Here is a 25,917-nt window from a genome sequence, read left to right as displayed (position 1 = left end):
CATAGCAAACAAGAAGGGACTCAAAGCAGATACTTGATGTAGCTCCACCTCGACATTGAGCTCCTCTGACCTACAGCACATATCACAACCGTCATACTCCTCTCAAACATATCCTGAACTACTCTGACATATTTCTCTGCAACTCCTGACATTCTCATACACTACCATAGCTCCTCCCTGTCTCCTACTGACCATCTCTGTACTTCTCCATTAACAAAACTCTACATTATTAAAATGTACTCTATTAATATTTCAAATGGTCTATGATAGAACCGCTGTAATGGTTTACAAACTATGCTTGTTTTGTTTTTTTTCAAACTAAAAGTACTGTATATCATGCAAATGATTTTGTGGTGATGAAGATGTATAAATGATGTGTACAGCCATGGTGATTTTCATGCAGACATGGGTGACCATAGGCTGAGGGGTAAGGTGACATCACGAACCAATAAGTAAGCTTGTTGGTTGGAGGCTTTTATTAACCCACCTTTGTTACGTAAATCCTTGATATGACAATTCAGTACTTTAATAGCGTTTTCTTGCACAGGTCAGGGTTTGCCCTGCCCCATCACACCCCATTCAATTAATTTTGGCCTTAATCATCAGCCCATGTGTTGAGTCAGGTGTGTTGAAGCAAGCAAGCACAAAGCTGACCACATCATATTAACCCACGTGAGAGCATTTGAAAAGAAGTATACTTCATGACACCCTTCCTTCCTTTACCTTCTACAAACAAAAAATACATGTATTGGTTTTCATTTGTTTCTCAGCTTCTCTGGACCAGACTTTAGGAAAATGCCCATGTCAATCTCTGTGATGTTAAATCCCTTTAGGTTTAAAACATAGTGAGAATGTATTTTTAATTTATTGTTTTAAATTATTAAACAGACATTTCTACCATAACTCACTTACAATTATAATTGAGCAACGATGTAGGAAAACATAAAACCAAATTTAAAAAGAAGGAAATGTTAAAGAAAAAATGATATACAATGCACTAATGACTTAATGACTAATATCTTAAAAGACAGTATAAGACAGAACTACTACTAATACTATAACAATAAATTAAACACTCAAATTTATATATTCTCATATAAATTTATACATACTCAAATCACCTTGAAAGTTTAAACTTGCAGCTTTGTGGTCAACATACTAACAATTCTGCTACTGTAATTTTAGCTTTTTTAAAATCTAAAATAGTTAATCTGTTTCTGGCCTCTTTGTGGATGAGGCCTTGTCAAGGTGTAGTGCTCATGTAGTTCAATGAACCTCGGGGCTACATCACAAGGAGCATTAGGCTCCCGTTAGGACCAAGTTTGGTAAACAAATCTGAGGGGAGTGGTCAGAAAATGAGAATTGTCTAATGTTTCTCAAAAAAAGGGTACTTTGTCCGGATCAAGGAAAATGACCAAGAATAAACTTCTGGAAGCAAACCTAGAGGTGGGTGTCTGGTGACTAGACACCTAGAAAACCCAGTCAGGCTCACCACATGCAAAATTTGGCATTGAATTTTTGGCGGGTGCCTGTTTAGAAGCATGTATATTACAGTATGTTTGAGACAAACCAGACACCTAGAAAACCCAGTCAGACACACCACATGCAATATTTGGCATTGACTTTTTGGCCGGTGCCTGTTTAGAAGCATGTGTATTACAGTATGTTTGAGACAAACCAGACCCTAGAAAAAGAAATTGGCTTTGGAAATAAGGAATGCCATTTTGCTGGTGGAGAAATAGCCTGAATCCTGATTGGTCTCACTTACTCCAGAGTTCCCCCAGGAAACCTCAAATGTGTGTGGCAATATTCACCAGTCCCAGACCAAGGATCTTGCAGTGAACAAGAGAGTTGCATCTAGCATCTAATTTCCAGTCTCATGCTTATGCACCAAACAGAAGTTAAGAGTATTTAGCCTTCTTGGACCAGGTGCTAACCTTAACATGTGCTGGTGGACACCATTGGAAAAAGACTGAAGTAAAGCTGAAGGAGGCGGCCTTCCATAAAATACTCACAGTGGGATCTCTAAAAATAACTATTAAGCATAAATGAAAGTAACAACATGAGAGAAGTTTGGAGAAGTAATTGGGAAAAAAAAGAAAACATTTTTAAAAGTGGTCCCTAAAATGTTTTAGTAAATTGTTTAGTAAGGAGTAGAGATGCAGATCCTCTAAATCAAGAGAATTTAAATGAGGTGTTTTGGTGCAATTTTGAGACTATAAAATCAGTCCCAGAAGCTGCTAGAGACATTCTCTCTCAGTTGGTGAGCTGTAGATGAGCTGGAATATCTGGCTGGGCTGACCTTTTTGTTGCCATTTTGATCCCCATCAGGAAGAGTAGAATAAAAATAAATGAAGTAACTTATCTGACCCCTGTGTTGCACCTCTCTATAACCGTGATTAAGTGATTTCATGTGGCGCTAATATTTTAATGCCCAGTCAATCCCATGCAGGCCTTTTAAACTTTCATCTCTTTGCCTGCAGCACAGATGCAAGATGGTATAATATAGGTTTATAGAAGGCAGTCAATCATTATTGTGTATATCAAATTATGCTACTTAATAATTATTGCTTAATTGCTAATTAAGGGAATTAGTAAAAAACAAGATCATGCTAATTTCTCTCGTTCGCAAACTTACCTTAATATTCCCCCCTCCTGGTGTATGGCTGACATTATCCATGGAGCCCACCTTAGACTGTGCTTTGTCTTTGAAGTTCACTTTATGAGACTCAATCTTTATATCTCCACCTCCTACAAGAAACATTACCATCCATGATAACTCAGAATTGCTATTAACGTTTGACTCCAACCCAGAACCTTAGTAACATTAAATCAGTTCCAAAACCTTACCTGGCTTATGCTTGATGTTGACCCTTGAACCACACTTTGAAGTCACTTTACTCAAATCCACCTTCTTACTGAGAATCTGGATCTGTAAACACACCAAACTAAGTCCTATATTTGAAGCAAAGACATGGTTTACTGTTCTGTAATAGTAATAAAGATACCATCAGCCTTTTGTTGCCTTGTTTACAAAGTGCAAATTTGACATGCAGTGCGATTAAATCAACACAGGCTGGCATGCCACTCTCTACAAAGTACAAAGGATGTATAAGACATACTAAGAAAAGTAATCATAATTACTACTAATTATTATTTTAAATCATTAGAAAAATATGTCTGTATCTCTTTATCCACCGATAAGTTCAACGTCAGTCACTATTAGAAGCAGTAAATCTCAAAGAGCTAGAGGAAAAGAAAGCTGCAGGAAAAAAAAACTCGGCGAAGTATAAAAGAAAGGGAAAAAGGTTTTGCCCCATGATTACCAAAAAATAATTTAAGACAAAGTAAGTAACCTTGAGCAGGAAATAAAATTCAACTTCTGCTGTTATTGAGAACTGGCTTAAAGGTAGCAGTTAAGCAAAAACTCTTAAGCATGTGCATGGGGGGAAGTCTGGGAACAAGATCACAAAAATGATTACATGTGTATCCTCATGAGACTTGGTGATGTTCTAACTGGAAGAGTAGCACTGTTTTGTTGAATTCAGCTTCACCACATGCAGAGACAGTACTTACATTCCCACCACCAGGGACATGCTTGATATTGTCCTTGGAACCCAAGCGAGATGTAACATGGCTGTAGTCCACCTTTTTGGAGACTATCTGAACCTACAACACAGCATGGCGGGCAAAGGGCAGAAGGGCATAAGGGGTAACCAGATAAGAGGAAGACAGAAAAAGAGGGAAAGATGAAGCATCTACAAGCTTATAAGGATTCAGTGCGAAGTGCTACATAAGTTGATGAACATATTCATCAAGCTAGAAACTACAGTTAACTAGAGTGTACATGCCATGCTGTGTTTAAAGTAGCACCACCAGTAAGGAACATGATTTAATATATACAGTTACCCTTTTATTTTTATAATTACCATGAAGAATTGTACTAAGTGCTTGGCAATGTCCATATTACTTAAATTACGATGCACAGTGAAGCAATTCACTTTAAACAGACAAACATCATATGAAATGATATATTTGAGCAGATGTGGACATAGTCAAAAGCATTTAGTCTATTTGAAAAAAAAAAGACCTCAGTGTTTTCTAATTCCATCTAAATCTCTGCTTTGTCTTAGCTTTAACATACATTAGGAATAACTTTCTTCGAGGAACTAAAAAGGACTGCAGAAACCATTTTCTGCAGCATAAACCTTCTTAGCCTATTGATGTTGATTGATACCATATGTAGAACATGAAAAGGGAAAACAGCTGAAATGAGTAAACTTAATACTGTCCCAAAACTCACTATTACAGAACTGTAAAATCTACATTTTCACAGGATTTTCATGACCATGTGAACCCTGTTTTGCTCTCTGAAGGATGATCCTTTTAACTCAGAGCACATTTTTAAGATGACCAAACATGACATTGGAAGGACAATTAAATCGTACTCTGATCAGTCAGTGAATATGTTCATCTTTGATCCAAACACAAAAACAGTTACACCATTAAAGATTCGTTTAACTCTGTAGACCTTCGAATAAATTGGCTGCATGTGTACCTGGTGGTACAGCAGACTCCATAATTACCATCAAGCAGACGGTACATTAACAAACCTCAGTGGAACTTATAAGGCTGATGAAACGGGTATGAAATTGTGTTTCTCATTCTGTCAAAGAACAACTAATAATTCAGTACCAGTTCTCATTAAGCAGCAGAACCTGTGACCATGCATTGATTTTTCTTAACGAAAAAAAAAGAATAATAAAAAAAACCCTACCAGACATATTTTTTTTGTATAGTCACTCCCGTAAGGTTCTGAGAAGTATGCTGAATTACAAGAACTTGCTTAGCTTAGTTTCATGCTCTTAAATACTGAATTATTGATTAGTATTTCAGTAGCATCGACTGCAGACTCAACACGCATTTAAACACACACACACAAACAGAACTACACAGTTTTGAATGGAAACCTAGTGAGTTTTGTGAGAATTTTAGTTAGTATACACTCCAGCAAGAGCCAACATCTTAATATCAGTTCTTATATTTTATAGTGGCGACCTGAAAAATCTCTGTCAGACATTTTATAACAGGAAAACTACATGCTTTCATTAAATATGACAGTATCTAACAGGCACCACACTGTCTTCACAGTGGTATCTCATGGGGTTTCCCAGACCAACACACATATTGACTAAATTATCTGGCCCATTTTTCAACATATCAGCATTCATTCTGTAAACCTATTAAAGGAAATCTGGCATTAGCAAAGACAAGTGCTATACATAATATTTAAATAGAAAAATCCTTCATTATAAATGATTTTTATTTATGGGTGACAGAAGAACGAAGTATATGGAATAATGATATCATGAGACATCAAGACAAGAACAAGTGTGTCTCGCCATAACAGAAAAGATGGCTGGAGAAAGAAAACAGAAAAAATATATATATACATATACATATACACACACAAGTAGGTGGGATATGGAAGATGGAGTGAACTCACTTTGCCCTGGCTGTTCTCTTTGGAGAGGGAGCCCTGAGCCAGAGCATCCGTCTTGCTTTGAGAAACTGTGACCTGGGGAAACAACCCCAAATCCCCTACATGTCAATTACTCACACCACAACAATTAGCCCATTGATTCTGGACTTTTGAACAATAATCACAGTTCAAAACAAAAACCTTAATTACATGAGGGAAAAAAATGTTAAGACCAAGAATGGGAAATGTGATGGATATTTAGGGTTTAAAAAAAAACTCATGCCTTTGTTATTTAACTCAACATACTGCAAATTAAGATTGCATGATTTTTCACAAATTGTACAGCAGTGTGGACATTATAATGAATTACGCACTACAGGGATACTACCAGTGACATGTGTAGCAAGTATTAGAGGGTAGAGTGACAAGCATTGTTTTATGAAGTCCAAGGAGAAATCTCAGCCAGGAAAAGTATCAGTGTGGTGAAAGATACGAAAGGGAAATGGCATTACAGATGGAGAAAACAGAATAAATCAAATTGTGATTACTTTCAGGTCATAGCTAAGCTTGCAGTGAGAAAGATTAAACAAGAATTTTTAAGGTTATGACACTAAAGATATGCAGCACAGGATTTATTTTGCATAAATCCAAATATGCCAGAAAACATTCGAGCAATATGAATAAATGAATTTTAAAAAGCCTAAATCTGTTTTAAACATGAAAAATCATGATCATGAAGGTCAAAATTAAAATGAAACACAGATATTTCTCATCATTTCTATATCCCTCTGTCTTGGTCGTTGACTGCCACACTGTTCCTGATTGATTGCTGGGACAGCTACAATTTGGTATACTTATAAATCTAAGGTGTGCATTTTAGTCATATCTTCTCACCTTGCCTCCTCCGGCCTGGTGTTTCATGTTGTCTGTGGAGCCAATCTTGGAGCGGATATTTTTAACATCAGGGGCTGGAGCTGTTGCTGGGCGGCTACTGGTTCTGGTTGTGGTACTAGTTGTAGTGGTAGTGGAGCTGGCTCGAAGGGCACGGGGTACAGGAGGCTTTCTCTCTGGCACTGTGCTGGTTGTGTTGTTAGTGGTTGTGGTAGGTTTAGTGGTACGGGTGCGGGTTGTGGAACTACTGGTAACGGTGGGCGGTCTGGCTGTCGCAGATTTGGGTTTGCTGGAATCTATGGTTGTAAACAAATAGGAAGGGAAAGATTGAAATGGGGAAGAACAGACAAGAGGCCAAGTATGTAAGCAAAAAAAAACCCCATTGTATCACATTTATAGAGTAGTTCTAATGATGATATTATTATAAAACAAACATAATAGTTTTCAGACTCTTTTTGATGCTTTTACTCAGTGAAAATGCATTAAATGCCCTTATTATATTGCCCGATAACTTTGATTCTTTGAAGAAAAATTTTATTTTATTAAACTTGAGAAGAATTATCTGGCAATGAAACAAGACCTAGAGCAGGGGTATTCAATTAAAATTCGAAGAGGTCCAGTTACTAAAATTTCCTCCCAGCAAAGGTCCGAATCTTATATTGTCACTTAAAATAGTGTACCCTCATGTTAATAAAAATCAATAACGCACATACATTTCTATATAATTTATTGTTAAATTTCAAGTGTTTTCAAAGTCTGACCTTGTATGGCACTTGAATGGAAAACAATACTGTAGTTGTCTTTACAACATGTCAAGTAACAGACAACAGACACTGAATTTCTTCTGCAAACACACTTTGTGCTGGCTTTGTGCAGCCTGAACTTAGGGCCTATATTTCAAGTAAATTTAAAACATTCAGAATATTTTGAATTAAAAAAAAAGTGCTATTAATCTTTAAGAAAAAAAATAAACAAAAGACTTTTGAGCTGCAACTTTTTTAAACATTAACTACATTAATAACACAGGAACCTTAGGCAAAAGAACATTTCAAGTAAAATAGAACAGGGCAGAATTTACTGAATAAAAGAAAAGTGCAGAGCTTTGAGCAGCTCCCTTTTTCCTCTCTCCTTTCCACCTCTCCTTACTCCCTTTCCATCTTCCATTCCTAGTGAGAGAAATGGGCATGTAACTGTCCTGCCAGCAGTTTGAATCTTAATTGTCCTGCCAGCGTAATTAGGTGCATTACTGCCACCTTCTGCTCTGGAGTATGGAACAGATACAATCTGTTTTTGGCTTGGCTTTTGATGACGCTCCTGTCGTAATAACTAGATTAACTGCGCATGAACGAAAGATTTATCTTTTTAGTAATATCAAAGAGCTTATATAATCTTATAATATTAGATTATAAAATGGAGATGCTTAATATGATAATATTAGAATTTTAACGGGTCCGGGAAGACCCGTCACTCGGTCCGGATCCGGACCGCGGTCCATCATTTGGTGATGCCCGACCTAGAGCATATGTAAGAAAATATTTAAGTTATATAAATCTCCTAGTCATTCATGACTGCCTCTGCTGAATAACAATGTCATCGTTAAAATGCATGATAGAAAATGAATGATTCTTTACCTGTGGTCTTCAGAGTGCTTGGCTTCTTCTCCTCCCCTGTTTTGTTCTCAGTCTTTGTAGCTGAATATAACAAAGTCATGCCATGTGCCAATCATTTCTTTATCGCATAATTAAAACAAACAATTCTGTGTCACTATGCTTACCAACTTGCTACATGATAAACTTGCAGTATGTTCTCTAAGTATTCAGACAGAGACTTTTTTACTTTGGAACTCCAGTTCTTCAGTGTGTGGTAGACTCACCCAGAGAGCGCCGTGCTGTGGCAGTACTCGATGTGGTGGTTCTGCTCATTGTTGTGGAAGCTGTACTATTCTTGGGGGCTGTGGAGCGGGATGGAGCAGTATAGGACTTTGGAACTGATGCCTCTGTGGCTGTCTGGAAAAGAGGCCAAAACGATGTAGCTAAGCTAGAGTACGACATTTATTTAGAACAATAAGGGGTTTATGCAACCCAGGAGCTGCATTTCTTAATTAGCTCAACCTTGCTTTAAAGAGAATGATCACACCATGTTCATTTTTATTTACAGTAATCACAATGACTGAGGTTCCTTACTTAAGAAGCAATGGCAAAGAATTGCCATTTACATACGATTACAAGTGTACACAAGAAACAAGAACAAACCTTGGGGATACGGCAGGAACTGTACATCATTATATGTATGTAGTTTATTAGAAGTATAAAAAATATGGCACAGTAATTTTTTAGCAGATGTGTAATGGATGAACATTGAAAAGGCATTGCAAATAAAACATGTCAACCATGCAAGCAAAAGGGCCATGAGTTCTGAAAGTAAGGTAGAAGAGAATTTTATCCCTCAAAAGTGTAATTTTCTAGCTCCCTAATAGAAAACGTAGGGACATACCTTAGGTTTGAACTCACTGGGCACTGTGGGTGTGGTGGAAAGACGACTGGCAGCCGAAGCAGGGCGCTTGGTGCCAGCCATGGGTGTGGGTGCCTTGGGCATCGGTGCTTTTTTGCTGAGGGTGGCAGTTGTGGAGGTAGGGGCTGGGGTTGAGCGCTTAGGAGCAGTCACAGCATTGGACACCGTGCTTGGCCGGGGTTTGGCCATGCTAGATTTGGTTGTTGTGGTAGCAGGCTGCATGGATGGACAGCAAACCCAAAAAATGGAAAGCAAAGGAGTAACAAAAGCATAAAAGGACAAATAAGAGCAGCAGGACACAAGCAGCTGAAGGGGCGTATGGCACGGGATAAACGCATGTATAATGTTAAACGTTTTTGATTTTACTAACTAGGGTTCCACAGTGCAAATCACTTGCTTACATTTGTTCCTTGGGGAGATTTTTGTTTTTGGGGGAAATCACAGATTAACTATAGATTCTTGTTATTATATTTGTTATTATAGATTCTGTTTGATGAAAAACAGCCAGCCTGGTCTGATCACATAATATAGACTGAAGACGATCCAAGCTATTAAGAGCTACTAGACCCAGAGGGGGGGGATAAATAAATAAATAATTTTACCAATGAAACAGCTGTGTTTTTTAGCGGCTGGTATTTTACCAGAATGAATGAGCGACTGGTATTTTACCCAAATGAATAATAAGCGTTTTAAGTTTTTTTGCTCCCCATTTTCCACAAAATGGAGAAATTTAATGGAACCCTTAAATCTATAAAACAAGATATTCGTCTTGCTTTGGCACCAGATTTGATTGTCTGCGTGTTTGTGTGCATGTAAGTGTTATATAACTCAAACAATATTAGCAGCAGCATGACCAATGGACAAGTGGGATGATCTGAAAAGGATGCAACTCACCTTGGTTTTCTTCTCGGGACTAGGTATGTCTTTTCCTGGTGCAGTTCTGGCACCATTAGTTGCCACAGGCTTAGGTGCTGCTTTTTTAGCCTTTTCAGTTTTCTCTTCTTTCTCCACTTTGGTAGATAGCTCTTTTTTCACCACTGTTGCAGCTTTTGTCTCTTCCACTGCATCTGTTTTTGGGGCTACTCCTTCCTTGGGGCCCGACCCAACAACTTCATTTTTAGCTTTGTCTTTTTCTTGCTTGTGAGCAATCTCATGTTTCTCAGCTTTGTCCTTTTCATTTTTCCCATGAGACTCCTTGTCCTTTTCAGCATTATCATTCTCTGATTGCTCATCTAACTTATGATCAAGTTTTCCTTTCTCAATTTTGTCTTCTACCGTTTTGTCATCAACTTTGATCGTTTCTGTTTTCCACTCTACCTGTTCTACATTTTTCACCTTTTCCACTTTCACCTCCTTGTCTTTCTCTGGAGACAGATCCATCTTACCTTCACTAGCCTTTCTATCAGAAATCTTTTCGACTTGCTCTAAATTTTCAACCTTTTTACTTGCATCCGTTTTTTCAGGTAGCTGCCCCTTTTCTGACTTGTCTGGTTGCTCAGTTTTGTTTGGTTTATCTGACTTGTCTACAGATGTCTCTTTGACTTTTTCCACCTTGTTAGATGCATCTTGCTTTTCACTATCCTTTTTGTCTTTTATATCACTCTCTTCGACTTTGGCCACCTTACTAAATGCATCTTGCTTGTCACTACTATCTTTGCTTTCCTTCTTGTCCTTTATATCGGTTTCTTCGACTGTCATCACCTGGTCAGGCTTGTCGGTCTTCTCAACCTTGTCCATCTTGTCCACTTTGCTGAACATATCAGACTTCTCCAGACTCTCTTTTTTTCCCTCATCTGGCTGGATTTTCTGCGTGTTGACTGTATAAAAAAATGTAAACATATTGAATGTGGTATTCTTTTACAATGTGAAGAATAAGCATCCTAGACAATATTCCCAGCTCCATCTTACTTGCAGACTGAAGAAAAAAAACTTCTGTAATGCATATTTTGTCATATGCATGTATCTCTATCTTTTGTTTAAACATATATCCTTAATATACAAGCTTACAATAAATCCATCTCCATAATAAATCAATAACAAGTTAACAAAAAACACTTTAGACATAAATACACAGGATTAATTGGTAACAAAACTGCTTTGTTGCCCTCATTGTTGTGTATATAATGTTTGATTCTTCTTATTAATGAATAAAAAGTGTTTAAGTTGAGAAAAGATACAGAATACTTGGATACAGATTAGCAGTGATTTATAACAAAAAATGTATTAAGCTACAATTCCCAATTTCTGCTGCTGTTCAGCTGTTGAGGCCTTCAGTGTAAACAATGACTCTGCATTTTCCAAATGAGTTCCTGAGTAAAACTGAAACTAGGCAGTAAAGTTAAAAAATGCAGACTGTAAACTTACTTAAAAATACTTAAGAAATCCTGAAATAAACAAACAAATAATAGATAGATAGATAGATAGATAGATAGATAGATAGATAGATAGATAGATAGATAGATAGATAGATAGATAGATAGATAGATAGATAATCATCTGATTGTATACAGATACACACCACACCTCCAGTTACGTACATGCATACATATGCACACACATGCACGGCATACACAGATGGACAGACAGACAATCTAAGAAGTTCGGTCATCTGCTTTTCAATAAGAAAATTACATTGACCTCTGGGACTGTGACCCCAAAAATTTTCTAAGAAAAAAATATAAGCTTTACAATGAGACTGAATACTGAACTGCATTTGTAAATGTTAATTATGAAAAGAAATAATTGTTAACCTTGACCTTCAAATATCTAACGGTTTAAGATATTTAACATTACAGATAACATCACTACTGGCATCAATAAAGGTAAACTGATGCAGGTCAAAGCAAATCCCCTTATTATTGTGAGCCATGCTGGGGATTGTTAAAAAAAAAAGGCAAACATTCAGTGTGCAATAATGGACCCTGTCCAGTTAAACAGGTCAATCCCTTACTTAAAAAAAAAAAATTAAACCAGACAAGCAACTGCAAATAATCTTGCAAGAACCTTTGTGATTATATTGTACACTGCATTTCAGTGTTCCTTGAATTTGATAGCAAATTATTAGATTTAGTGCTTGTTTGAAAATATATTTTCAAGACCAAGAAACTAACTCGCTCTCCTCTCTCTCTGATGTGATTTGCAGTGATGTCATATCACTGTAAACCAATAGAAAATACATAGACCTAGACTGGATGTTTCAGGATTCTCTAACCTCGAGACTGCAAAACCACTGCTGTAAAATTCTCTTGTATGCATGTCTTGTATGCCAGAAATCAAGTTGTCTGTAGTTTCAAATGTCAAAGAACCACTTGAATAGCATACAGAATGACCAACTACAGGCACAGGCAACAGGAATAATTAAAGGATCATCAGAACAGACCCACAAGACAAAAATGGTACGTAATTGGTTTACATCCACCGGCTGCTATTACTTGTTCCAGCAACTAGCTTATTGACTATACCTTGCTCAGGAACCCTTGCCAACCTGCTTGCTAATGAAGAAAGAGCATTCAGACAAAGGATTTCATTATGCTACAATAATAAAACCTCTCCTCACCAGTGAATACATACTCAATGAGTGTAATTATGATAGCAGTTCTTTCTGCATACAACACAATTCAAATAATCAATTCAAACTCTGACAGTAGTCTCAGCCTCAGGTCCACCTACAGAGTGACCTACTATCCCAGTTTAATACCCTCTACCTTTGGTGTCCCAGTATACATTTGTCTTAATACAAACCCACACAGCAGTCAGAATTTACAAAAAGTATGTTATTCTTATATCCACTTGTCTATACAGCTATCAGTTTTCCCTTTGATATATAAGCTAAATATGTTTACCTTAAAAATTGGACTTCATTATGACCAACACTTAATCACATAATCTTAAAGGTTTATTAATATTGCTAATACTAATATTGCAATACATGTGTTATAATTAAACCTTTGTTACAGGATTTCATCACCTACCCTCAAGTACAGGAAACAGACTGATGCTGCCTTCAGTACCGGCAGCGCTGCCATTAAGAGCTCGACTTGTGACAGGCACTGGCAACAGTACACCCTGGTCCTTGTCTACAATTGAACCCTCCGGAACATCCTCCATGGGTGAGAGTGGAAGGCTTCTGTTACTCTTGAATGATGGAAATGGGGTAAGATGAAGTGTTCCGTTACGAGCTCCAGTACCACAGAGGGTTGGTGGAGGGGTTGGGGGCTGATCGTCTGCCACGGTGAGTGAGCGTCTCATGCCCCCTGCATGAGGCCGACGGTGTCCTCCTACTGACGAGGTCAGCTCATCCAGCATTCCTCCGCCAGGGTACTTGTCTGGTAGCTGAATGCTAGCTGGCACAGACAAATGGGAACATTCTGACATGGCTCTCCTCATAGCCTTCCTCTGTTGCTCAGCTCGACCCATGAAACAAGGCTCAAGAACTTCGCCCTCCTCCTCACTCTCATTTGATGATCCCTCAGTCGCTGGTCTTCCACCAACACCTTCATCTCCACCCTCAAGGTAATTATCGTTAACAACTCCTATTACACAATAGTTGGGGGGTGCTTGAGGAGAGCCCATCATGGGGTTCGTCTCTGGACTGAGGCATTGAGGTGATGGATTCCATTCTGCTACACTGGCTGGCTTCAGAGACTCAAAAGTGGAAAGGACATCACTGTTCTGTGAAGATGATCCTAAAAGTTGTGAAGGGGGCATCATCACACTGTTTCCTGCAGATTCTAAAGACACTGAGAATTTCCCAGGAGATGCAGGTGAGGGAGATGAAGACAGAGAACTCTCTATACTCTCCCCTACGCTGCTTAGTGACATGCTACCAGGAATTGCACTTCTTCCAGGCACCTGCAGTTCTGACTCATTTCCCAATGCTGCTGGAGGATCAAATAAACACAGCTTATCTTCATCAGTCAGTCCCAGGGCTCGTGGGGTACCAGCAAAGCTCCTAGGAGCCCCAATGTCACCATGCTGCCAATCCCATCCCTGTGTGGCAGGAGAGGTGGAAATAGAAGAACCTTTGCATAGCTCACTATACTCCGAGAACGGAGATGCTGGCTGTTGGTTGGAGAGTGAGGACATGCTTTTCCTCCTCTATTGCTACCTAGTCCTTATATATATTTTTCTTTGTCTTCTTTTCAAATTACCTTCTTTTTTCTTCTGTGTTACAATATAATAGTTGAGATTTATCCCTTCTGGCTGTGGTCTAGTTTTCCACAGATTACAGTGTGCGCTATTACCTCTCTCTGTATCTACGATCAACAATTCACCAAGAATCTGTGAGAATGAATCAGAGCTCTTTCTCCCTCTCTCAGACAGCCACCCACCCTCCCCATTTGATGGCTATTTTCCTGGCTCATGTCACATGGTTCTTTGTGTAGCAGCTTATTTGCTGCTTGAAAAAATAAGCTCCCTCCTTTTCTGAATAGCCCCTCCCTTTTGCCTCACTCATTTTCTCCACGCTGGCGGCTTTATGCCCATCCTTTCCCACTGTTCCACTTCCGCTTCTGAATGTTGCAAGGTCTATCTTATAATATAAACCTTTGCTAATCTAATAACCTTATCAAAGCTCTTACCATTTCCCCCAAATAAAGTATGTGAAAGACTATTCATAAGAGCCAGTACACCTGCAATTTAAAAACACTTACGATCTGAAAATTGATTTGAAAATCAGTTTCAGTCTACAAATGCAACTAGTCAAACCGCTAATCAATACACCATGATCAGAGCAATGACTATTTTAACCCCGAGATTTATCTGATTAATTAATCAGACTATTTATCTGATTATTAAGATTAATCTGTTACTGGTAAACACTACTTCATAGTGTTTTAGCCTATTCTTAATTTCATAGTGTTTTAACTCCACCTGTGCATTCTCTGGCTACCAGCAGGGGGCTTTGCTAATCAGTGGTCCAAATTCATATGCTGTCATGTTCAGAATCCTAAATTGATGCCAGTTATATTAGTGGAATTTCAGTGTACTATGGTTGTGAAACCAGAGGATTAGAGTACACTGCAGTCAAAGAGAGAAGGAGCGGTATGGTTAGGGTTAAACAAAGATGGAGGGAAGCCAAACGGAGTTAAAAAACAAAAATCAGTGAGCAGGATGAAGGCAAATTGAAGTCTGTTGTCTCTGATTTTGTCACGTATAGAGTCTATTGCTAGACACCCTGGGGAAGGTGAGTCAGACAACACTGGAAATGCCTTCCAGCAATAAAATTCATACCACAAGACAAATGACAACAGTAAACCGATTTAAACACCACCAAAAAAAAAAGAGACAAATACACTCAGGAGATATGTTGTTCTTAGACTGAAATATATTTTAGCCTATTCTTGAAGCAGATCTTTAGAAAAAGGTTGCCCAATTTACAGCCGGTAACAGTATAAGAACAGTATATAGGAACACAAATTTTAAAGGATGATATACAATAAAAGGTAAGATGCCATAAGAAAACCTCGTAAATGCAAGGTGTGCAGTCCACAGTGTGACTGACTATATCATACAAAAAAATCTCTCAGAATTGTACTGTGAATATTTGAGAAGTAAAACAAAAATATCTGTTTCTTCAATTCAAATAAACAAATCCTCAAAGCTGTGACAAGTTAATGTACAACCAATTGAATTATTCATAGTAAACGTAAGAATTCAGGTAGCCAAAAAAAAAAAGAAGGGAGAGAAAGAAGCTACGCCAAGAGTCTGAAGGACTTGTACTGTCTGTTGAGGTTCTATGTTTAGCTCCATAACCCACCCACCATAAACTCTCCAGTGAGCTGCCATTATTTTCTTGGTCGCCCGGTTTCATTAAGTCTCCAAAGCAACCGCCTCCTGTTGCCATGACAACATGAGTCTTGTCATGATGGTGACTGCACATAGGGGGTGAGTGTGCGAAGGGCTGATCTTGTGCTCAGACATGTTGATCTCAGGAAGACAGATGATGAATAAGGACGCTCAATGCTGACCACAACAGGAGGCAGCAGATAGTGAAATATTTCTGTGGCTGTACAGATTTTGTTGGCTTGTTATTAGATATTACCCTTTTCCTACTGAGTGTCATTTACAGGTCACTATTGACATCCAACGTCATTCTTTTATTCATTCATTCACTTCCAGTCAGGTATTTATTTTTAGAAGACGGATGTCTACAGCGTTAGCACAGTGTTATGTTAGATGGCCTGAGGAAAATGACTCTTTATATATAAAAAATATTATATATATTTTTTTTTATGAAATTTTTTTGCAGACATATACAATGTATTACCTCAGTTACAAAATTACATAGTTTAAGAGAAGAAACACGGAACAAAATCAATACAGCAACAAAACCCCATCCACCCTCCTCAGAAACAATGAGAGAAAAAATAAATAAAATTATAATACAATAAAGAAATAATAATAAATCAAAAGTCATTCTTAAGTAGACTACAAAATTGAAAAAAATTAGACAAATGTCACTGGTGATGCAGCAGCTTTTGCTAGTCCAGCACAGGATGAAAGCCTAGATGAAGGTTTTATCCCAACACGTAAAACCGTATTGGTAAGCAAACTGGCTACTCTTAAATGCCTCTCTAGCATTAGTATAGAGAGTAGATATTTATGAATAAACTTTCTTATTACTGCATCAAGAATTAGAGTAAGAGCCATTTCATAGTACAGAATGTTCTTCCTTTCTCCTTGTACCACCCACGGATTTGGAGCCATCAAGTTCTAGTGCCTATTATAGAAACAAGCCCAAGGCTGGCTGATTTGCATATCTGCATAATTAACACACTGATACTCCTCAATACGGCTATAAGTTTCTTTTCCTGGTTCTTTGTATTTGTTTTCCGAAAAAGACAAGTGAGTGGAACCCCTACCGCGGACCAGACGACAAGACATTAAATAGCGAAGCTGGCTTTGCGGATTGCGAGCAGGGTCATAAAAATAATGAGTATGATTAAAGTGGCACGATTGTAAGTAGACTGTAAACATACTGTACTATTATACACTACAGAATTTCTTGTGTATTGACATGTTAGAACCTTATTCCTAAATAGACTGCATCCCATGCATGTGTTAACTTTACAAGGGCGAACTGAAGCTTAGCTTTCCCCAAGCCTAGTTCTTCAGCATCTGTCCCCATTACCAAGGAAATATCAGCTGTTCCTCAGTTACCATAGCAACTAGCTAAACCACACCTCTTATCCGAGGAAGGCTGCCTGCCGATGAGCAACACGAGGAGCTGACCTTCTCAGCTATTTTCTGGGTTTAATCTCTCTCGTTTAAATAACCTTTAGCAGAAGTTCAATCAAGCCACTGACGGTTAAATAAATGACAAGCCAATTGAGTAGCTTGCATTCACAGATGTCCCCTTACATATAGACTGCTATCTGTTTATTCTGATGCATTCTATTTGCGTGAAAAAACTGACACGGATGTCTGGGTGATGACTAAAATTGCTGGGGAGGGTGCAAGCACACAGCCATTTGGTCTCGCATTAAAAATAGTCCTGCTGTACATATCTACACCTGAGAGTCGTCATTGCTGTAGAACCGGTATCAGATTCCTAAATCCTAATCTTTAATCCCATAGCATATTTATTTGCATGTTGGAAGTCTGACACCGAACCCTGGTATCCTGTCTCCTCCTGCGGATAAATAGCACCCCGAGTGACAAAGATCCTCCCAGGCAAAGAAAGAGCTGAAAATTACATAGGCAGCAGAGACAGCTGTGTCATAGTGCCACACCCCTCTCTCTCTCTCCCTTTTTCTCTCCCTCTCACACACTCACAAAAATGCACACAACGGAAACATACTTCATTCATAGGTCAGCATCTTAATATTCAAACCTCAATGAAAATACACTCTTGTCATCTATCTAAATGTTTGTAGGCATCTTTCACAACCAACAGTGCAACATTATACAGCACCACAGAAATAGCTTGTTGAAGTTAAAGGAAAGAATAAACCACCTTTCTTTCCTTTCTGAAATTGATAAACAGCAAACACAAATAGACTTGTATAAGACCAGACAAAATTAGCATGGCACTCTTTCTAGTGAGGTAGTGATTTAATTATTGGCATATTTAAAAAATAAATAAAATAAATAAATAAATTCAGATACCTGGCTTCTAGCATCTACATACAGTCAAATAGGGATGCCATATACCAGTATTTTGAAATTGAATGCAGGGATTTTGGTATTCATCAAATCCATAGTCTTTTAGAGCATAGAGCATTTTATGTAGTTCTGTTAACTGGTCATGAAAAGCAAACGTGTGTGTCCATGCATTTAGGCTACAAGAGCAATTCTTTATAATGTTAACTAGTTTATTTGAAATAAAGTGCATATAGGTGATAAGCTCTTGGAATGAACAAGCTCTTGTTTCCTGCTTAAGATTGTGCTTTTGCTTACCGAGAAGGATGAAAAGAAAGAAAGAAAGAAAGAAACCATGACCCACATGGCTATGGGGTTACAGAGTGTAAAAGGAAATGAAGATAGATAAGCACACTGAAAGTAGACTGTATCTTCATCTTCCCTGTTCATTAATCATAGATTTGTGCCTACTGGGGCTGTGGTTCTCTAAGCTATTTATAGGAGCCACATGCTAACCCGATATAGAACAACTGTAAGTACAAAATATTTTATGCTTTATAATAACAGCTTAAAGTAAAACATAGCACACAAAAAAACACCCCAAAAAACAACATTTATACCATATTCATGACCAGTAAATGTGATTTTATTAAGAACGAATATTATTTATTTCTATTTATGCTTCCATGCTTCAAAAATTAAAACTGAAGTGGACAAGAATGGGTTTTGATGATTTACAGCCGTAAGCTCTTTGCATCAGATTTCCCTTCTGTTAAGGGCTGATACCCAGTCTGCTCGTGACAATCAGACTGTGAGAGCTGTTATTGTCATGAAGCTACATTTGTCTGTACAGTAACTAATGTTTGCTGGTCTAGTTGGTTGCGGTCAAGTTGTGGTTCCTTGTAAGTTTTGTTTAGGATGTTTTTATCTGGAAATTTGGTGTAAGTCTATTAGAGGGGGTCTCCAAATATTTTTGCAGAGCATATATTTTTGCTCAGTTTAAATCACAATTAACTAAGAAATCCATCCAGATCGCTGCCATTTCTTAGCATTTGTTCTTTAGTCTGGTATTATATGCTAAAACACACGTGCTTTTTTATATACCTGTATTAATTGCTTGATCAGAATGAACTCATTACTATAAAAATGTGATGAGCCCATTCATTTTAATTCAAGCCATTACATAGTTTATTACTTTAACATTCAGAGGCCTGTTAAAGGCACAACACAATGAAAAATGTAACAGTAAAAATTATACAAATAAAGACATAGAAAAATTAAAACAACAAATAACTGACTTACCTGAAGCAATTGATGTCGGTCAACGGAAGGATGGCATGATTACATGGAGAGAGGGGGGAAAAAAATACTTTTAGTTGTCCAAGAATGCACCTTGATAGGTATCATGTTAGCCTTGTGATAAATTTACAGTCAGTAATCATTCACTCAAGTCAAGAAAACATTCATTCAAGATCAGAAAGGACTATTTTGTTAAGTAGATCCAGTGAAGCCTAAGAAAAGAATGAACAAGACGTGTTCCTGTAACACTGCAAACCAACTAGCGTTTGGTTAGTATTATACACCCTGGATCACAAGTGGTTAATGGGGACAGTTTTGCCCTACACATACACACAGTGCTTTTCTTTGTAGTGAGGTACCCTTTAAACACATAAGCCAAACCATGCCAGCCAACCTGAGTGAACCTGGATAGTGGGACATCCAGTAGGGGGACAGATGTGTTAGTGGCTGAGGTAAAGAGCCTAGTAACCCAAAACCCAGTGAAGCCAAGGCAAGGCTTGAGATCCAATTCATGCAATGTGTTGATCCAGATTCCACCATTTAAAAACAAACCTTGCAACATGGCCGGTGGGTCCGTCACATGCTCTCGTGGTTCAGCAAAACTAGGGAAGAATGGCGGAGCAGCAGGGTTCAAACCAGAATTTTGTGGAGAGTGCAGTTTTGCTTCAGATGATGTAGGACTCTTTGATGAGGATGAACGGGACTTTCTGTTTTGCTTTGATTTGCCCTCTTTTGGTGTTTTGTTTTTTGGTGATGGCAAAGGAACTGGCACAGACACATCATAGGTAGTACCCTGCATGCCTGAGATGTCAAAGACCTCACTCTGGTTGTTCAAATTTGAGCCGTTAAGGGACCAAGCAGTTTGAGATGGCGAGAACGGAGGAGCTGAGATCAGAGCTTCCATAGATGACCCAAAACCCGCTTTACCAGGAGTGGACATCAAGGGGTCAACCACAGGGGTATTAGCTAAAACATGGGTTCCCAATATTGGGTCAATTAAGGATGATTCTTGTTCAAATAAGGCCTCTTCAAAGGTTCCCTCTCTAGGCACAAAACACTGGGGATTCATCACAGACACATCAGGGTCAGCTTTACTCAATTCCACAGAGTGTTTAAAGGCATCTTTGGTACTACCCATGTCACCACTATCTGTTTCCATGAGCACATCATGGAACCCAGATGACACAGACAAGTGGCTTGTGGATGAAAAATCTGTTTCCCCACAGGGTAATGCTGCTGATTGATCTGCAAGGCTGGCTTCCTCTGGTGCCTGAGGAGAACTAGCTGTAAGGGAAAGTAGATCGCTGGCAAGTGATGATGGCATGAGGATCTCTTCTGTGTAATCCTCAGTAAGAGTGAGTATGCTTTGTTCACAAGCTCGAATATCTCCAGGTACTGGACAAGTTAATTCAGCTCCAAAATCATGAGATATTAGAGATGAAGTAGGGACAAAAGGCTCTGCATGAATTGCCCACTCTTCTGGAATTTTTTTACGGCTTTTGCCTTTCTTGATCCTTCCACCAGCCCAACTGACATCCTGATGCTGCCAGCCTTCATTTTGATCACATTCTTTGTGTGTCAGCATCTGATGAGGTCCCTCAAGCAGATCACTGTTCTCACTTTGCATTTCTATCTTACTCTTACTTTCTGTTGGGTCAAAGACTTCGTCCTTGGGCTTTCTTTTCTTCTTCTTCTTCTCTTTTTTGTGATCAGTACCCTCATTTTCTCTTTCATCCCTGTCCCCCAGACCACTATCTCTGAGGGACCACTGGTGATCAGGGGCATCTTGCTGGCTCCCTGTTAGATTGCCTGCATGGCGAGTGATCACAGTAGAAACACTGGGAGTGAAGGGCAGGTCAGAGGGATTGCCAGCTTCATCTGGCCAGTGGTCACCAAAGACACCTCATATGCAAAGAGGGAATAAAAATAATCAGGAAGTACTTTGCTTTTTGCTGTCCCTCTCAAATACACCTCTCAATTTGATAACACTCAGACTATGGTGTGTGTTCCTATTATACAGGAAGTAAATATTAGGCAACATAACACTTGTTTAGGAAGAATACATGTATATGTTTAGCAGAAAAACTTAGTTACAATCACCTACCTTTTGTGCATTAATGTACAATTCTACCTTTTTTCTTTACTATAAGGCCATCCTTAAAAATATTTTGGTTTGCAGTAACAATTAAAAAAAAAATTAAATAAAAAGGGTCGGTAGGTAGGTCTATATTTTTTATATACATTAAGTTTCAATGTAAAAAATTTTACAATTTTGTTGATGGTCATTACGTAGGTATGAATTTAAACAAATTAGCATATCGTGACATCACTGACTGGGTCTTCAACCCGTGCCTTCAGGCGCATCATTGCAAACCTCATTTGCAACCGCCAAGTTAAAGCGGTGTCGAGCTGTTTTAATGTATTTTTTAGATGTATTATGGTGCCCAAACCCGTATGACTTTGAACAGTGATTGCGAACAGCTGCAGACATCATTACCAAGCACGAACCGTTGACTCAGAGAGTGAATGAGAGTATGAGACGAAGCGAACGAACAGGCCATAGTGTGACATCCGGTAAACATAAATGACATCACGGGTTTTTATTGAAAAGAAAGAACGTAGCGTTCGTTTATATGTAGGCCTAGGCAATTTATATATATTATATATATATATTTACAATACTTACTAAAATATAATTAATATTATTTTATTGCTTTTGTATTAGTTGTTTGAAGAGTAAAAAAAAAATAAAAAAATTGGTCGGTCTTAACGCAAATTTACAATCGGCAAGTCAGTCGGACTAAAAAAAATTAAAAAATTGAGTCGGTCCTAAATTGACAGGGTCGGTCGGGTTACGGCAAACAAGAATATTTTTAAGGATGGCCTAATTTGAACAGAGTGGATCTGTGTACTGCTTAATGGGTCTCAGTTTTTGTAATTAATGTTAGCAGTGCTACTTTTATTATTACTAGGAAGAAGTTCGGTTATCTGGGTTGGTCTGGGTTTAAAAACAAGTTCCATCTATATGGTGCCTGTTTGCACTGCAAACTCCATTTGCTCAGAATGACACATTTTTAATCAGCACACCGGCTGCCTTGCAAGCTGTGCCTTCATGTGACTCAAACCACCTACTAAAATATGACACTCACTGGCACCATTCCATTCTTCACAGATGTTACTATTGAACACACGGAGAGTTCAGGTTCATTAGCATATTAGAATAGCTTCTGATAAGCATCGATCTTGTATACTTGTTTCTTTCCTTTGTGTTGTGTATATACTGTATATGTCTCTATTCTTTTACATATTTGCCTTCCTTTTTTTTTGCTGCTGTAACAGAGAAATTTCCCCATTGTGGTACGAATAAAGGTACATCTTATATTCTCTTATATAATGTATACTTACTGTCCACTTTATTAGGGACACCTGGATGTTCATGTACTTATATAATCAGTGAATTCTGTGGCAGCTCTGCAACAATGTGGCAGCAATCAAGGGGATACAGGTAAGAGTACAGTTAATCTTCATGGTTAAGCACTCCTTGTAAACGTGATTAGCAGGAAAGCGTCTCAAGATATACAACACAGCAAAACTTTAGGTGGATGAGCTACAACAGTAGAAGGCCGTATCACGTTCCACTCCTCTTCTGATGTTTGCTGCAAACTAAGTAAGTCTCTTAGCCTGTATCTGCATCTTATGCATTGTGCTGTTGCCACATGATTAAGTACCTGGACAACGTAAGTATATAAGTGTTCCATATAGATGGTGACTAGTAATTGCATGTAAGAAAACAAACTATCTGCATGACTTTAAATCTGGCCATACTGCCTAACAGCGGCAAAGTGAGGTTGGGTCTCAGTCTGTTGGGACGATTAGCCTCACAGAAGATCTCTGGCTTTAAGCCCATAATCCTCTATAGAACAAAAACGTCTTCAGTTAGGCTGGAGTTCTGGGCTGCAATAATATTAGTTAAATACATCTGTCAAGTAATAATAGTTAAATACATCTGTCGAGTGATATTTGGTAGATGAAAGGGTCACAGTATTGTCTCATGGCACACATATAATGTTATGATGTTATGTTAATCTATATTAGAAGTACAATGTGCTTACACTTTTCCCCTGTCAATAACATATAGAGATGTGTAATAAAGAGATGTGTAATTGGATTTAGGCTAGCATGAAGTCAGTGTTGCTTTTGTGCTAAATTGTGTGCTAAACTGTGCATTGAGCTCAGTTTAACAATCTTTTCCCTCTACCTGCAGAGAAGTCCAAAAGGTTCTTAGATGCTATAGGTGCCTCTGCAGCCAACAGTGGTGGTTGCTGGGTGTCTGCGATGCTTGAAGTTTTTTCTGATTTGAGGGATACAATTCCACTATCCATGTTGGTTTCCAATCCCACTGGCTGAGAGAAATCTGTGGGAACACAAAATATTTAGTGATAGTTCTAAAATTTGCATGCTGCATATGTGTACTACTGTAGCTGTAGGTTAGACAGCTACATTTGAGTTAATTTACCAAACAATGTGCAATCTGATATGAACTATTTATTTAATTATTTAATTTATTTTTAATTAAGCAGACGTAATCTAATAATGAAGTAATTAAGACTGCAATTTCTGCATACATATGACAAACATTTATAATAATAATAATACATTTTATTTAAAGACGCCTTTCAGGGCACTCAAAGTTGAGTGGTGATAAAATCAATACAACAGTACAGCAAACAACAATTATTGACATTAAATAGTTTAAAATTGATCAGAGAAAGCTAATTTAATCAAGTGAGTTTTAAGACATGATTTAAAAGTAGTCACACAGTCACTTTCTGGTATAGATTCTGGAAGGGAATTCCAGAGATCAGGAGCAACACATCTAAATGCCCTAGACCCCATAGTGGCTAAACGAACAGAAGGTACAACAAGAGAAACAGATGAAGATCTGAGAGTACGCTTCGGGATGTAAATATGAAGCAAGTCAGAGAGATATTGTGGTGCACAATTATGAAGAGCTCTAAAAGTGAAGTAAAATCTTATAGTCTACTCGATATTTAACAGGAAGTCAGTGAAGATGGTAGAGAACTGGAGTGATATGCTCAATGGAGAAGGTTCTATTAATTATACGGGCAGCTGAATTCTGGACTAATTGAAATTTGTGAAGGAGTTTGTTAGGTAGCCCAAAGAGAAGAGAGTTCCAGTAATCAATGACCGAGGTAACTAGATCATGTGTGAGAAATGGACGAAGGAGGCTGATGTTCCGTAAATGATTATTATTATGAAATTCTTTGGACATAATTCCTTACAACAGAGGTACCAAAAAGTAAATAATAAATAAAATAATAATAATTATTAACTTTACATTTATTACCACAAACAGCAACACCCAAAGGAATAATAATAATAATAATAATAATAATAATAATAATAATAATAATAATAATAAATGAGCTGATAATGCATTTATAAGAGATAAAGCAAGATAAGATTTATACAAGATAAAGCAGCAACAGATGAAACAGCTCAGGCATTATCCCTGATGTGAATGCTGAGTAAGGGATGACTCATCACCTCAGCAAAGTGAGATATTTTCAGTCTATTCTCTTCTCTGTGTCTCAGAAGGCACATTTTACTGAGATTTGCTAAGAGGCACTTGAAAAAGCAACATGTGGCAATATGGTGGCATTTGATTTGGTTAATTAAGATACATCCATTAAAAGAGGCTGTTGGCATTCTAAAAGAAAAAGGATCATTAATTTAAGGGAAAAGTGTACTCTTCTAAATGTCATCACAGAAACAGGAAGCAACAAGTTGTCTCTGTCCAAGTGCAAAGTGATGTCTTTCAGACCATAAAGCAGGTCTACGATACACTCTCCCCCGTCCTCATTACCCATATCACTACCGCATGTTGTATTTCAATTAGCTTCAATATCCACTTCATTAGGAACACCTGTCCATCTAATCAGCCAATAACGACACAGATACAAGTCAAAACCTACAGTTACTATTCACAGACATCATCATAATGTAACTTTAACCGTTGTATGGACTTGGGTGCCAGATTGGCTAGTTGAGTTGACTGCTACACACAACTGTCTCTAGAGGGAGGATAAGACCAGGGGATAATTTTTTCCTAATCTTCAGCAGATCATCTGTGCCCATGACAGCCTTGGTTTCATAGCCTTGGATGGCAGGAGTGAAACAGTGTGGTCTTGTGCTGTTGTAGCCCATCCACCTAAAGGTTTATTGTTTTGTGCGTGCTGGCATTTTTTGTGATTTCTCATCACAGTTGTAGAAATTTGTAAAGATTGAGGTAATACCCCCTTCCTGGCAGTGGGAACCAAACAGGCTATTTTTTCTATTTTTTCTAACAGCTGAACCCTATCAACAAGTCATTTCCACCCACGGAAATGCTGGTCACTGGATGTTGTTTATGTTGTTTTTTTATGTACCATCCAGCATAAACGTTAAAGACTGTTGAGTAAAATTCGTAGTGGATAAATACTCAAACAACAGCTCATCTGTTACCAAGCTCCATGCCATAACGTAAACATTAACTGGACCTGTATCTGCTGTAATTATTTGTCTCTGTGTTGCTGCCATATCATTGGCTAATTACATAATTGCATGAATGTACAGGTGTACAGGCATTCCTA

General features: G+C 38.1%; 1 protein-coding gene across 16 annotated transcripts in view; it reads right to left on the bottom strand.

Annotated features, from left to right (window-relative positions):
• Nucleotides 1-25,917, bottom strand: part of LOC113644700 (microtubule-associated protein 4) — a 68,277-nt gene that overhangs the window by 7,581 nt on the left and 34,779 nt on the right. For 11 of the 16 annotated variants that reach the window (XM_047811626.1, XM_027149751.2, XM_047811618.1 and 8 more), the window contains 11 exons: nucleotides 23,523-23,678; nucleotides 19,817-21,166; nucleotides 9,779-10,701; nucleotides 8,867-9,100; nucleotides 8,247-8,379; nucleotides 8,005-8,064; nucleotides 6,377-6,669; nucleotides 5,507-5,578; nucleotides 3,577-3,669; nucleotides 2,851-2,932; nucleotides 2,639-2,751 (listed from right to left, as the gene is read on the bottom strand). In XM_047811626.1, coding sequence (XP_047667582.1) covers nucleotides 2,639-2,751; nucleotides 2,851-2,932; nucleotides 3,577-3,669; nucleotides 5,507-5,578; nucleotides 6,377-6,669; nucleotides 8,005-8,064; nucleotides 8,247-8,379; nucleotides 8,867-9,100; nucleotides 9,779-10,701; nucleotides 19,817-21,166; nucleotides 23,523-23,678 — 3,509 coding nt within the window. Of the gene's footprint in view, nucleotides 1-2,638; nucleotides 2,752-2,850; nucleotides 2,933-3,576; nucleotides 3,670-5,506; nucleotides 5,579-6,376; nucleotides 6,670-8,004; nucleotides 8,065-8,246; nucleotides 8,380-8,866; nucleotides 9,101-9,778; nucleotides 10,702-12,855; nucleotides 14,204-19,816; nucleotides 21,167-23,522; nucleotides 23,679-25,917 lie in introns of those variants that run through there. The other 5 variants (XM_047811628.1, XM_047811627.1, XM_047811629.1 and 2 more) reach the window with 4 other exon arrangements.

The sequence above is a fragment of the Tachysurus fulvidraco genome, chromosome 3 (assembly GCF_022655615.1).
Source record: "Tachysurus fulvidraco isolate hzauxx_2018 chromosome 3, HZAU_PFXX_2.0, whole genome shotgun sequence".
NCBI classification, from domain to species: Eukaryota; Metazoa; Chordata; class Actinopteri; order Siluriformes; family Bagridae; genus Tachysurus; species Tachysurus fulvidraco.
Note: the sequence above shows the minus strand (reverse complement) of the source record. Positions and strands in the feature narration are given on the sequence as shown.